At 42.8% G+C, this 15,223-nt stretch overlaps 1 protein-coding gene across 1 annotated transcript; it reads right to left on the bottom strand.

Annotated features, from left to right (window-relative positions):
• Positions 1 to 4,598: 4,598 nt before the first annotated feature.
• Positions 4,599 to 14,541, bottom strand: MEDAG (mesenteric estrogen dependent adipogenesis). Its single transcript, XM_058186343.1, has 5 exons — positions 14,101 to 14,541; positions 8,522 to 8,631; positions 6,873 to 6,985; positions 5,423 to 5,708; positions 4,599 to 5,098 (listed from the first exon to the last, which is right to left on the bottom strand). The coding sequence occupies exons 1-5, from the start codon at positions 14,391 to 14,393 to the stop codon at positions 4,977 to 4,979; spliced, it is 924 nt and encodes a 307-aa protein (XP_058042326.1). The 5' UTR covers positions 14,394 to 14,541; the 3' UTR covers positions 4,599 to 4,976.
• Positions 14,542 to 15,223: the final 682 nt, after the last annotated feature.

Genomic DNA, 15,223 nt, shown 5'->3' with positions numbered 1-15,223 from the left:
TCAAAGCTGTTTGGAATTATCAACTTGCCAGGGTATGATAAATGTTCCAGCAATCACAAAAATAATGCATTTTTCTATGATTCTGAAAACCTGGCAGTTATTTAGAAACTGCTGAAATAATCCAGGATTTAAAATCATTCTAGCTATACAGATAACTGCAATACCAAAAACTCTAGGCTTCAACAGCCTTTAATGTTGAATGTAGACTGTAAATATTGTGTATTGGGTTCGAGGAATTACTGAGGCGACTACGAGCGTAGTAAACAAGCAACCTTTAATGAAAGCCAACTTCAAAACAATAATGGCTGGCACCCTGCGTTTGACAGCTCTTATATAAACCTGCTGTCAAACAGGAGAGCCAATCAACACACTAAGAATTCCCGCCCATTGGGTTGCCATGCGTCTTAACCAATAGGATACCGTCTCTCATTTAACATGGCGGCTCGCCGAACACAACACTCCTTCCCCCCCGGATCGCGCATGCGTAGTCCTGTAAGTATGCCGGGGGCCGACGCGGTCTGGTGGATCGCCGTAACTCAGGAACGGACGGCGGCTGGACACGAATGGAAGGAGGTTGGACCTGCAGCGCTGCAGAGGCCCCAGAAGGTGGAGCCACAACGATGGGAGAAGTTCCACCCCCTGGTAGGTCGGGCGGTCGGTTGTCGCTGACGGCATCATGTGGAGGGCTGGAACCCGGAACAGAATTAGAGGGAAACGCACACCAGGCGGGCATCGGGTGTTCCCTCTCGCCACGTAGGGGAATGGCTAACGGTCGCCCTCGTAGTTGGTCCACGTGGCGCCGCCACGTCCGGCCGTCTTCGAGGCGGACCCTATAAGAGCAGGGACCAGTTATGCCTGAAATAATGCCAGGTAGCCAACGCGGTTCACCCCCAAAATTTTGCACATAGACGTGGTCCCCTCTGCGAAGGACCGGGCGGCGGAGCAGGTCAGGGGTGGTCTGGGTGAATAACCGGGTGGAGTCGGTCCAACGTGGTCCTTAGGCGGCGCCCATTAATAACTCAGAGGGCTTCTGTTAGTACTGGGGCAGGGTGTCGTGTGCTGGGCCAACAGATAGGCCGATACCCTCTCATACCAGTGTCCCGTGTCCAACCTGGCCAGGGCTTCCTTGGCCGATCGCACGGCCCTTTCAGCAAGGCCATTACTAGCCGGGTGATATGGCGCAATTGGGGCGTGACGGATGCCCTGGGATGCCAGGTAGGACAAGAAGGTGGCAGAAGCTAGTTGCGGTCCATTGTCTGTTACTAGAACATCAGGGAGCCCATGGGTGGCAAACAACTTGGACAAGACCTGTATCACTGCCTCTGAAGTGGTGGATGCCATGAGTGCTATCTCAACCCACTTCGAATAGGCATCCACCACAATTAGGAAGGTGCGACCCTTGAATGGGCCCGCGAAATCCAAATGAATCCGCGACCACGGGGCCCTGGGGTTTTCCCACTCTCTCGGGGCAGCGACTGGAGCCGCCGGCCTGGACATCTGGCATGCTTGGCATTGGGAAACCCAGTTAGCTATGTCCTTATCTAATGACGGCCACCAGACATAGCTCCGGGCTAACCCCTTCATCCGGACGATGCCCGGATGACTTTCATGCAACCGGGAAAGCACGGGAACTTGAAGTGCGGGGGGAACAACGACCCTATGTCCCCACAGCAAGCAGCCTCGCTGAGATGACAACTCGTGCTGTCTGGCGAGGAACGGCCTGAATGTCGCGGGGTTCAATGGCCAACCCCTGCCCACCCAGTCCAGCACCTGCGAAAAAATGGGATCGGCAGCAGAGGCAGCCGCAATGTCAACGGCCGTTACGGGGGACTCCCAGTCCTCAATGAGGAGAACCGGAGAACCGGGTGCCGGATCGTGGACTTGTCCAGGCACGGGGCAACGACTGAGCGCATCAGCGTGTGCGATCAGCTTGCCGGGCCGGTATGTCAGGGAGTAGTTATAAGCGGCCAGAAATACCGTCCACCGGGACAAACGGGCGACAGAATAATTGGTGTCTGCGGTCTCCGGATAAAAGCCCTAATAGCGGCTTGTGATCTGTTACAAGCTCGAACCGGCGGCCATACACATAGTCGTGGAACCTCTTAACTGAGGCCACCAAGGCCAAGGCCTCTCAATCCAGCTGGCTATAATTACGTTCAGCTGGAGAGAGAGTCCTCGAGTAATATGCGAGAGGGGCCTCCAAGCCGCAGGGAAAGCGGTGGCTTAACACAGCCCCAATACCGAAGGGGGAAGCGTCTGCTGTTAAAACAAGCGGCAGGTCAGCATTGTATTGGACCAATACGGCCGAAGAAGTGAGCAACTCCTTGACAGCTTGAAATGCAGAAGTCTCTAGGGGGCTCCAGGACCACGGTGTGTTCTTGTCCAAAAGGCGGTGGAGAGGTTCAGCCACCGAAGCCTTGTGAGGCAAGAACACACTGTAAAAATTAAGAAGGCCAAGAAATGCCTGCAGTTCAGTCCTTGAGGTCGGAATAGGGGCAGATTTAATGGCGGCCACCTTAGCCGGGGCAGGGTGGATGCCTTTAGCATCCACGAGATACCCCAAGAACTCTACTTGAGGGACCCCTATGACACACTTGGAGCGTTTCAACTTGAGACCAGCCTGCTTGAAGCGAGATAACACAGCCCTCACCCTCTCGACGAGTTCGGCCTGACCACCAGCAGAGACTAGAACGTCGTCGAAATAGGGGACGACCCCAGGCAATCCCTGAAGTAACCGCTCCATCAAATTTTGGAAGAGACCTGGAGCAATGCTGATGCCAAACTGCAGGCGCCGGCATTTGAAAGCTCCCCGGTGGGTGACAATGGTCTGTGCTTCTGCAGATGCATCATCCACCGGAAGCTGCTGGTATGCCTGAGCCAAGTCTAGTTTGGCAAAAATGGTGCCAGGGCCCAAGGAATGAAGCAAATGTTGGACCACTGGGACAGGGTAAGGATTAGCCTGTAAAGCCTTATTCAGCGTGCATTTGAAATCAGCACATATGCGAATAGAGCCATCAGGCTTTATGGGAACTACTATGGGTGACTCCCAACTAGAATGATCCGTGGGCTCCAACACCCTTGCCGAATTAGTTTATCTAGCTCTGCTTCAACTTTGGGACGGAGGGCCAGTGGAACTCTCCGGGCTTCAATCGAATGGGAGCGACCTGTGGATCCAAATTCAATGAAATTGGGGACCCGTATACCTCCCAAGGAGCCGTCAAAAACAGAGCTGAACTCCGTAAAAGGAAGTCATAACTATCCCCAGAGACAGAATGGATGCCGAGATACCCATGCCCAGAGCACTAAACCAGTCCAACCCCAATAGTGTTGGGAGGAGCCCTTAACAACAATTAGGGAAGGGACCCTTTGAAGTTTTGTCTCCACATGGAAACGACCTTGGCCCATGACAGGAATTGTCTTGCCCTGATAGTCCCAAGGCGGACGGGCAGGGTTGCAACCGGCATGAGAGAAAAGAAGGAACTACCCGCTTGAGGATAGCCCAAGAAATAATGGACCGTGAAGAGCCCGTGTCTATTTCCATGGGACATGCCACCCCCTCCAGTTTTACAGTCAGCGGCAGTTTCTTAGAATCAGCTGGACTATGCTGATGGAATACGACCTCTGTGGGCCCATGCCCTGGGCAACATCAAGACGGTTCTCACCCATAGGGGGCTTCCCTGGGGCGCGATACTTTAACTCATCTGGCGGCTGCCCAGCAGAATGGCAAACTCTGGCAATATGTGGCGGCAAATAGCGGAACGGAAACGGCAGGATGCACGAGGATGAAACTCCCCACAGCTGAGGCAGGCAGCTACTTTCTTCTTTTGCAGCCTTTTCTTTCCGGGCGGTGAGGTCTTCAGGCGGTCCACTTCTGTCTCCTCATCCGAGGTGTCAGCAGGATCGTCGTCTTCGTCATGTACCCCCGTGGACTGACTGGGAGAATTTTGGGCGCGGATGTCAGCGGTAGACCTTTCCGACATCTCGGCAGCTCGTGCTTCGACTAATGCCATCGGGAGAGTTAAATCTTTCATCGCTAACAGACGCCGCTGCAGTCGAAGATCCCTCACGCCACAGACTAACTGCTCCAACAGGGCGTCATCTAGGTCCTGGAATTCGCATTCCAGGGCAGCGGTTCGGAGGGAGGCTATATATAGATTCAGGGGCTCCCCTTCTTCTTGTAAGCGATGCCGGAATTTAAACCGTCGAGCAATTCGGGACGGGGTTGGCGCGTAATGTGCCTTTAACTTCTCCCTCAAGGTATCCCATGGAACATCATGAATGGACAGAGGGGCCACCAGAGCCCGGGCAGTGGCAAACACTTCAGGACCGCACGCGTTTAAGAAATGCGCCCGCTTACGGTTGCTGGACAGACCGGTGTAATCGTGGGCTTCCAAGTAGCATTCAAAACGATCTTCGTATGCTTCCCACGTCTCCGCGCTGACAAGGAACGGGGCAAACACAGGCGGAGCCATCGAACGGCCGGTTCGAATCGGAAGAGGGAAATTCTGGACGGTCCGAACGCTAATCACCTCAGAATCCCACCTTCGTCGCCAGTATTGTGTATTGGGTTCGAGGAATTACTGAGGCGACTACGAGCGTAGTAAACAAGCAACCTTTAATGAAAGCCAACTTCAAAACAATAATGGCTGGCACCCTGCGTTTGACAGCTCTTATATAAACCTGCTGTCAAACAGGAGAGCCAATCAACACACTAAGAATTCCCGCCCATTGGGTTGCCATGCGTCTTAACCAATAGGATACCGTCTCTCATTTAACATGGCGGCTCGCCGAACACAACAGTAAATAACACTTTAGTAATCAGGAGTCTTGCCCTGAAATCAATGAAAGCAACATAGAATGCAGATACATCCTATTATTTGCAACAAAAGGCAGAAATTTCTTGCATTCTGCAATAAGATAATCCGAATGTGGTTATCTTCCTTCTTTTTTCAATATCTTTCTCGATGTTAAGAAAATCAGACTTCGATATTTGACCTGTCTCCAGACTTCTGAGACCCAACTGTCCAGAGAGCTAAAGGAGACTCCATCCAAGTTGATTGTGATGTCAAGTTGCCATTAAACACATCATCTATTGAAACTGCAAGATAATACAAATACATAGGTAATGTCTAAAGAAATAGTAAACTTCTTTATCCTGACCAAAACATTCCTAATTGATCCAAAACACTCTTAATTTCCAGACATTCCAGTTCGCTGGCCGAACTGGAATTTAATTTTTAATTACTGAAAAAGTATGTAAACCTAGTGGTTTGTAATCTCCAGCTTATGTCTTACCACATTGCAGAAACACAGTCCATTGTGTCAACAAACAGCAATGAGTACTGAATTTAATAATAGAATAAAGCTGTTCTACCTATGAAGAATGTAATATTTAAAATGTCATAATATATTACCAACTCACCTCTAGAGATAATGCTGAACTTCCTGTCTGAAAAACTGTTTGAACGCAAATTTGGTTCACTCATTTTATCCAGAAACTTAGTTATAATTTCTTTCTTCTCTGGATTGGTACTTGATAAATTAAGAACTTTCCCATTCACTGAAACAGTTCTCTTGCTGATCCCAAACCAGTAAAAGAAATCGAATAAGGCATCAATTTTGAACTCATAGGAGAAACTTAAACTTTCTTCATGAACCAGATAGGCTTCTGAAGGAAAAAATTTCTTTACAACATCTTGGAAGTTAAACTGTACAGAGAAAAGAAAAATAATTATTATTGATTGATCTAATGCTCAATGAATGGATGCAGCCCTTAAAGCCTGTTCCTCTCCTCCCTGTTGAAGCTCCTTACAGCTACCATTTCTGAAAACTAACTTCATGGCTTCCTCCCATTTTGAAATAGGAAATGCATTAAAATTGCAACTCTACATTTAATGTAACTTCTAAAAAACAACTATGCTTCTGAAACTTAGAAAAGAGCTTGCAAAATTGCAGCCATATCTATCCATGACATAGTAGCTCTCATTCTCCAAAAATTTAAATGACACCCCCCCCCCAATTGTTATATAAACAAACAGGTATTTAGCATGGATGTCTAGAGTAGTATTAAATCCTAGTACCTTAAAAGTTTGAGATTCAACTAGCCTTCCCATCTTTAGAACTGAAGATTGGCTTTTACATTTTTGTTCCAGAATGGTAGATAAAATCTGATACCAGTAATATTAACAGGTGACTAATGCACTTCATCTGCATTTTTCAGCTTGAAATCTGATTTTAAACAACAGGCCTCATGGCTATTATAATGCCTGAACTCATTCTTGGACAGCTTTTCTTCTTCTCCTCCTCCTCTATACATGGTATTATTGTCAAATATTATATAGTCTTCCAGAATTTTGGGAGGGCTTAGCGGTATAGAGATGACAGTAGAATTAAGGGCAAGACCCCAGTTGCTAGAAACATTTGTTAGAATAACACCTGTTTGGATATACTGTATTTTACAAAATGGGGGAGAAGGGAAGTAAAACACGGTATCTCTACACAGATCATCAGAAATGTTGCCATCCACTGAATTTTATGCATATAGCCATATGCATGTGAACATGTTCTCTCCCAAAGAATCCTAGAGCTTAATTAAAAGCGGCTTTTGGAGTGAGCCCCAGCTCCAGGAACAAGATGGTTTTAGTAACTGCTGGATGGTAGGCCTGAGCTGCCACATAGCAAAACATTACAAAACTTGAATTCACATTCACTTTTTACTGTCTTTGGGTAGATTTATGGCTGTCCCTCCAGGGGAAAGCCTTTGCCTTTCTAATTTATTCAAAGAGCAATGTCCTTTGCTCCTTAAAACTCCTCCAAAATGCCAACTTGAAGATAGCAAGCTTATGTTAAACAAAAAAATCTGCTCAACTTACCTGAAGCTTATAGCTTTCCCCAATCACGGATGATATTATATTGTTCATGCTGTTCTCAATTTGCCTTCTCATCTTTGGGTGTCGAGTATTCACAAGCAAAGCGTACGTTTTTTCTAATGGGATTTGACATTGGTAATGTAGACAATAACAATAAACATTTGCAGATCGCAAGTATTTTCTTGCTTTTACATCAAACAATTTTGCCCCTGGGTGGTTCTATTCGTTACAAAACAGGCATTTTGTTTTATATCTTTTCTGAACCTGTACGTTCCTAAGAAAGCATTCTTATGGAGAACTCGGTCTTCTTCAGACTTCCTTATCACTTTCTAAAATATTTTCTTATCTTGCTGTTGTTTAGAATTGTTTAGAAACATTTCATACAGTACAGGGAAGTATGTTTGAATTCCCTCCTATACAATTATGCTGACCCTATTTCAGTTCTCCAAAGCTTTTAATTGGACAACTGTGCATTTGAGCAGGATAGCCTTCGTTTTACAACTTTTCAAGAAATTTGTGGTTTTATCGGTTTCATTTTAAGTTTATACTGAATTACAGTGAATCATTTTTAACAGATTCCTAGGGGGAGGGGAGGTCCATTACTCTTAACTACATAATACATATGAAAGTCATTGTGATTTGTGTAATGATGCCATGAGGTAAATGAGGCAAATCACATCATATATCTCAATTTATGACATTACATCTGGACTGTTTAGGATTAATCAATCTGCCTGTTGTTTGGGGTGCATCCTGATGAAAATTGGGACTGTTGCATTGGAAATACTTTATATAAAGCTTTCTATAACACTACAATTATCAATATTTAATTATAATTATTCTAAAGGGTTATTAATTGTAAATATCTTTCAAATTAATATTGGTATTGTTATTAAAACAAGAATGTGGAATATGTATAAATAAATCCACTAGGTTTTTTTTTCCTGTTTTAATTATTAACAGATCTATTAGTGATGTTTCAAAGTCAGCTAAATTGTTTTATTGCCTTCTACTATAAATGGTTTTAATCTTAGGAGAGACAAAATAAAATTTCAAAACAAATAAGCCATATCAGAGAATTCTTATTTAAAGTCTATTTTATATTTTAATGCTTTTATGCTACATATTGTCAGATCTAGAGTTAAATACTGAACAGAATTCTTGTCCTCTGACTTTCTAAGATGCAATGACTATCATCCTGTTTCACTTTAGTAAATCTTATGAATAGCACCTTTGTTAGTATAACAAGCTCAATTGCTGAAAGTTATACAGACTACTCCATTTTCTTGCAGCTGGCTGGGGAAAGGCTTGGATTCAGTTGAAAGTGCTATTGTTCTACTTAGAATCTCTTACAGAAAAGCAACCTACGTAACCATATGTAAGAACCCAAGGTATGCTAAAGCAGTTTCATAAGCGACATGCACCTTGGGAAGTTAGCATTTTTAAATGTAGTTCTACTACAGCAAGAGCCATGTTGTTATAAAATTAAATATTTCATATCTTTGCAATCTAATCTTACCAGTTTCACAGAGACATTACAACTTGCTCTTTTATCCAAATTTAGTCATGCCATTTTAAAGTAAGGATCTAATTATCTTTTTATAAGCAAGGTGATCAGTCTGTACATTTTACAATAGCCTTATGGTACATACCTTTTGAAGAATTATATTTTGTTCTGATGTTAATGATAAACACCAATGGCCGACCCAATATAGTCTCTCTGTAGTTTTTGTAATCATGATGGCTATTCAACTGTACGTGCCTGTTCAAGAAAATAAAGTGTAAATATTCAGCCATTGGTGAAATGTAGAATTTAAAAATGCAATGTTGTGTGAACTCAAGATAAGTTCTTGAAGGAACTTTAAAAGCAGTTAGAGTATTCACTTAGTTTCTTTCAAATCTCACAGTCTGTCCCACCATAGATTGTATGGCCCACCCTATGTAGGAAAAGGAGTTAATAAATGTGTTAAAATTACAGGAGGAGCAAAAAAATGGAAAAGATAATTTTTGGAGGATGTCAGGACAACTAAGAAAAGCAGCATTTGGGTCACTACTGAGATGACATTAATCCTGACCAAAGTCTTCCTCTTTCTCCAAAAAAATAACTGGAAAAAGAGGAAATGGTAGCAATACAGATTCACTATTATACAAATAGAAGATCTATGCAAAGCTTCAAATTCATTCCAAGAAGTGCTCTGGAACACATTGGGATGCAAATTCAGCTCCTACCTGCAATATTACTTAAAATAAAGCAACTACCCTTTTCCTAGGATCTTAATGACAACTGCATGTCCCAGGAAAAGGTATAGCAGCTTTAAGAACTTGTCTGCATTTTGATGTGCTCCAAAGCACTCTTTTTGAAATAATAGTTCTGGTGAATATTGTAAATCAACCTAATGGCTTAACATGAAACATGCCCATAGGAAATCACAGTCTCTGCTGCGCTCCAACCAGGGTGGCTTGGAAATGCCAATTTGGATAATTTATACCGTAATATATCAAAACAGGATGTACACTGATTCTGTTCGCACCTATCTGGAGAATGTTTAACATTCTGAGGATCATTTATCATTTGATTAGTCAAAGACAGGATGCATAGGTTCAGATGACACTAGCCTCAAAACAAGGGAGGGAATACGGTAAAGTTACAATTTTATTAGTCCTGGATTGTCCGCCTAATGTTCAAGGATGCTGGGAACCAAAATTCAACAATATCTGAAGAGCCATAGGTTTTCCATTCTTACACTAAACTTACTAGCAACAACTATTTCCAAGGTTCTCCAATTGGGAGGCAGAGGTAAAGGCATGTTAGCAGAAAAACAGCAGAGCTGTTAGCCTAATTCTGCATACAGGTAGTCCTTGACTTATAAATGCTTGTTTAATGCTTGTTTGAAGTTATGACAGCTTAGAAAGGATGCTTTGTGGTCTGTCATACACTTCTGGCTTTTGTATAATGTCGTTCGCACCCATCCCCTGCAGTCACGTGATCATGAGCTGGGTGTCTGGCTCATGTGATTGCCATTTGCAATCTTCTCTGCTGGCTTCCTCAGAAAGTCAATGGGGAAGCCGGCAGGCAGGTTGCAAACAGCTGCTGCTGCCCAATGAATGAATTTCCCCTCCCTCCATGGGGGGAGGGGCAGAAATCAAGCTCAGATCTTTAGAATCCAAGCTGAATGTTTGCAGCCCACCATAGAAGTTCCCTTCCATGCGCACAGGGAACAATAACTGGGTTTTAATGCTTATTTATTATATTGTTTTAATATGCCTGTGAACCGCCCTGAGTCCTACGGGAGATGGTGCGGTATATAAGTATGATTAATAAATAAATAAATAAATAAATAAACTACTGAACTGGGCTGGAAAAATGAAACTTGCAATCTGAAGAAATGAGGTTCATTTCTCCATCCCAGTGTAGGTGTTCCCTTCCATGCATGGAGGGGAGCTGTCTGACCTCCTTTTGGCAGGCAGCTGTTTTGCTCTGTCCACTTAATGGCCCTTGCAGTTGCTTAATTTTCTGAGCATTTTACATACCGTAATTAAGCAGTACTGTTATTAAGTAACCTATTTGGTTGAATATTATTTGTTTGTGAACTGGATAGAAGTACCTGAATGAAATTACTTCATCTTAAAAAAAAAAACTTTATTCCTATGTAAGACATCCAGATTAGTGTAAAATTAGAAACCTCTGGTTCAACTTTAACAGACTGATTCAATTCCTTTTCATATAAACTATGGCTCGGATCCATGGATACTCTTAAAAGCTGTAGTCAAGGTAATGCAGAAAAATCAGCATTCCTTAACTCTGCTAAGTTTTTCAGATAAAACAGATTCAAATAATCAGTACAACATACCATGTCTAGGCCAAAGAAGCAGAAAAATTAAATGTATATAGCTCACAATACATAACTTCAAAAACTTACTAATTAACTATGTATATTTTAACCAAGAGATCCTGATCTTACTTAGGTAGCAATTGTGAATAGTTCTGTGGACTAGCCAAGTAGTTTTGTTTGCTCAAACAAACAAATAATTTAATAAGTATTTATTAATTGCATACAACGGTATATGTTTATCTAGCTTGACTAACATTTTCCCTGTAATGGCTGACAACACTATGGTATATATTTTCTCCTTGCCAGAAACAGTTTAGTTGTGGAAGATTCTATTGTTTAGAAATAAAACTAGTTATTTTATAAGCATATTGCAGTAAAACTGAGTGTTTCATTTTGCTACCAGAGCTAATGAGTTTGATGGAATAAAATACTGCCAGCTAGATCTAAGAAAAGTTGGAAATGAACTAGAAGCAATAACAGGCATCCGTGAGTCAGCTAACCCAGACATGCTGGTTATCCATTGAAAATGATTCATGTGCAGTGCATAAAATGTGAGGAACAAGTTAAGATGGTACAGTTTTCTAAAAGGAAAAAGTAATGGAAAATTGAAATCACCGTTTGCAAGCTCCAATTTCTCAGAAATCAGAAAAACCATTCATGACAAAAACTGAGAGATGTTTTTATCATTGTTTTATGTTTATGACTGCCCTTCCTTCCCTGTTTGTTTTTATGTAAGCATATGCTTATAGCCTGTTACCTAGTTTACTTTTTCTACATAAACTGCACCTCAATTTGGTTTATTATTATGGTCAGGCCAACAAGCCAAAAACAGTTATTGTACCTTTTTAAACTTTTGAATACCTAAGCCTGTATAGCAGCCTGCTACAATGTTAGATTCCAACAAAGTGCTCGCATAACAGGCCCTTGTTCATAATGACTTAATCTAATAGATATCTCCATGGAAACAAATGACAACATGTGTGTGATATCACACAAGATTGCAACTTATATAGGGTACGTGCATAAGATCACCAAAAAGTAAGCTCTCTTCAGTCAAAAAACAAATACCAAATTAACTTTAGGGCTTATGTTATATTATGTCTTTCTCACTTCCAAAAGATGAAACCCTTCAACCGTTTTGCAATACAAACTCTCTTTAGGCAATATTTCAGACACATCCAGTGCCTTTACTTCCCGTATAGAGCCAAACTATCTTATTCAACCTCCTATTGGAAAATTACATTTCTATGATTTTGTTCAGATAGAGGTTAAATCCTTATCTCATGTCCTATTCAAGTGTCTACTTGTATTCAGTGGCACTCTAGCAGTGGTGAAATTTCTGATTTAACTTATAGAAAATAAGTGTCTCCTTCACAATTTTGACTGATTTTCACATAATTTTAAAATGAATTTTAAATTTTAAACATTATGTTCAATGTCTATTGGTTTTGGATTATTAATAACAGTATTAAATTACATTGCCTTGTGCAGAAAGAACTCTGCCAGGTAACTGGTAGGTGTTATGCCAAGAATAAGATGAAGGGTGTCACCGCTTGGTACTGTTGGACGAGAACCAATGACTCATTTATTTTAATAAAAAGGTAATTTTCAAACGCTTCTTCTCCTACAGCAAGTTTCCGAAGGCTAGATAAGATATAATGCCATAATAATGTACTTTACAGAGATACCTTCATAAAGTAGAGGAAAAGTCACATCTGTTTACTTATCATTGAAAGGCCAAATTTTTATATTATGAGTCTTATCAGGCAACAAAGAAAACAAAAGTATGCAAGAATAACTTGTTACACAATTCTGTTAAACACATCAGAATTAATTAACAAAGAAGTCATAGTCTACTTGTTTTACATACAAACCCCTAGGCAGAAGTTTTTAGAATGTCCTAGAGGAAGCTATACAATAATAATAATAAAGCCTCATTGCTTTGGTGACTACACACGTTACTGGTGGAAGAGGAGTTAAGTTTATTAATAAAAGCACAGTTTAATTAGTACAGTTCATTTCATAATAACAAATAGAATCCACAACTGTTCCATTAAAATCTCCAACTTTGGAGAACCACGCTGAGCAAATATTAACCAACAACCTGGTGGTATATAGCACCATCTCTGGTAACCTCTGGTGTTGCATTTTTCTCTCTCAGCAACTGGAATTCTCATCTACTCACTCACCCAGTCTGTCCCATTCAACCCACCACATTTTGTGTCTACTGTTGGTAGCTCTAGCATGTCTAGGCTGTACTATCTAGATGAGACAAGACCTTTTTATCAAGGCGTCCTCCTGCTCAGTTAGGTTTACTCTTTGATTCCTCCCTTCAAAGCAGGCCCTGGAGCAATTATTCTATTAAGTTGTGAATGAGTGGTATGCATAACACAGATAAGACTAAGAAATAGTTCAGGTGGGACTCAGTAGTCTTTAAGCACACTCACAAATGTCCTTCTTTGGAAAATTAATCAGTTTCTAATCTCAGTGGCAGTCTTGACTGATCCAAGGGAAACACAAAAAGTAGAGAATTACTGTATTGTAATAGGAGATTATTGCTATATTCACAGCTGATATTTAATATTTCCTCTATCTACTGGGTCCTTGTTCTTTTGCTATCAGGTCTTTTAAACAGCAATCACATGGTGAAATGCAAGCCTGATACTAGTCATGGTAAATAAGTACTCCAGACAGAGAAGGCTGGCTGAAGAACCCACAGAAGGCTCCACCTTACTACTGGATTGCTTTTAGTTTTTAAAATAAACTGCAGAATGTGGTGTGTCCTACATTTAATAAGCATCAACTGGTAAGCTTACCCAATCTATGCATAATGTTTATTAACCAGGAAATGGCTATTGCTTTTTGCAATAGTGTATATTTGTCTGGTCTCACACCATCCTGTACATCTATTCAATCTGGCTCCTAGTTTAGGACTATGGTTAGGGGGTATTCTTCTGCCATTAAACTTAATGCAGGGCAAATTATTTTTGAGAAGGAAAAGGCACCAGCTTCTCTCCTCCAAGCCTACTTCCCTTAATAAAAATCCCTCTCCCATCTTTCCAAGTCAAGCAACAGTAAAGGCCCTAGCATTTAATAGCCTGCAAATGAGATACACCAAAATACCAATTCAGTTTTTGGAGCCTGATTAGTCGTTGTGGTAGAGGCCCACAAATAAGGAGCCGTTTTATGGCTTTTAGTTCTAATATCATTGGCTAAACACCCGGCAGGTAGCCATGCAACAGGTAGATTTTGTTTCCAAAATAAATAAATAAAAATTGTAAGTGGCAGACCCTCTTTTCCCGCGACCTGTAGGATGCGATTCCTGTCCCCTCACTAGGTATTTTAAGAAGGCATCAAGGCGAGCGCGGGGAAGGAAAATTAGAAAAGCGTCTGCTTACCTCTTGAAGTAGCCGGTGAGCCTGCACTGCTGCCGGCCATCCAGCTGGAAAAACCCGTCGCTTATCACCGTAAAGCCGCCTCCGGGCTGGCGGTCGAGCGGACTCAGCACCGCCAGAGTGTCCCCTTGCAGCAGAAAGGAGTCTGGCTGTAAGGAGAGCAGCTGCCGCAGCGGTAACACCGCCATCTCGCAATTGCACGTCCGAAGACTCTGCAGCTCTCCCGAAGAGACGGAGGTCAAGCTGGGCCTGACCAAGGTTGCCGGGACGGAATCGGACCCGCTCCAGACAGCCATGGCAATTCCGCTCAGGGAGTAGCGGAGAAGGGGAGAGAGAGAGAGAGATGCGGGTGGGGTGTGTGTGGTAGAGAACCAACAGCTTGCGCGCCAAGACCGAAGGCGCTGCTAGAAATTGGCTGTCGGTTCTAGGGGAAGCAATAAAAAAAACACTATTATAGCTCCGCCTCTGAACCGCCGGGGAGTAAGGGCGGAGGAACAAACCGCTTTGACTGCTCGCTCTCAATTTGTCACCCTGCGCAGCCTCGCGGAAAAACGCAGCTGCGGGGCAGGGAAGTCCGTCGGACTGGCGATGGCGGCGTAGCCTTTCAAGAGCTGGCTTCCTCTCCCCCACCTCAAGGCTTGCCCCTGCCTCTCGCACCCTTGGTGGGGCGGCTTTGTAGCCTTACTACGCGTTTTAAGTGTACTCGCGAAGGAGACTGGCTTGTCCATACGTGCAATCACACATACAAACCCCACGCGCCTCTTTCCTTTCGCTAAGCGGAGAAGGATGTTTAAGGACTACAGCCCTAGGAAGTTACGAGAACTTGAGAACAGGGTATTTTAGGCAAAACGGGGAAACCGGCTCATGCTTAACTCTAATCACGTGTTAAACGGTTACAAGGAAAGCTTTGCGGCGTTGTGAAGTTGCGCTGAAGAATGATAAACCCGCTTTGTAGACCCGGCTCTTCCCTTTCCTAAAAGTTCCTTGGGAAACCACCTGAAAGAGTTTTTTTCTTTTTTTTTTTCTTTTCATTTAAGAGAATCTAGTTTCAGCCGGGAATTCCCCGTCAGGTAGAGAAGCTCTGCATACCTGTATTGTTATGCACCAAAGATCCTATCACGGGTTG

The sequence above is a fragment of the Ahaetulla prasina genome, chromosome 5 (genome assembly GCF_028640845.1).
Source record: "Ahaetulla prasina isolate Xishuangbanna chromosome 5, ASM2864084v1, whole genome shotgun sequence".
NCBI lineage: Eukaryota > Metazoa > Chordata > Lepidosauria > Squamata > Colubridae > Ahaetulla > Ahaetulla prasina.
Note: the sequence above shows the minus strand (reverse complement) of the source record. Positions and strands in the feature narration are given on the sequence as shown.

Excerpts from the sequence above, each read along its gene's own strand:
- MEDAG (XM_058186343.1), bottom strand. The coding sequence starts at position 14,393 with ATGGCTGTCTGGAGCGGGTCCGATTCCGTCCCGGCAACCTTGGTCAGG. Across the intron at positions 8,632-14,100 it reads CTCACCGGCTACTTCAAGAG|GCACGTACAGTTGAATAGCC; the intron begins GTAAGCAGACGC and ends TTTCTTGAACAG. Across the intron at positions 5,099-5,422 it reads GTTCAGCATTATCTCTAGAG|TTTCAATAGATGATGTGTTT; the intron begins GTGAGTTGGTAA and ends ATTATCTTGCAG.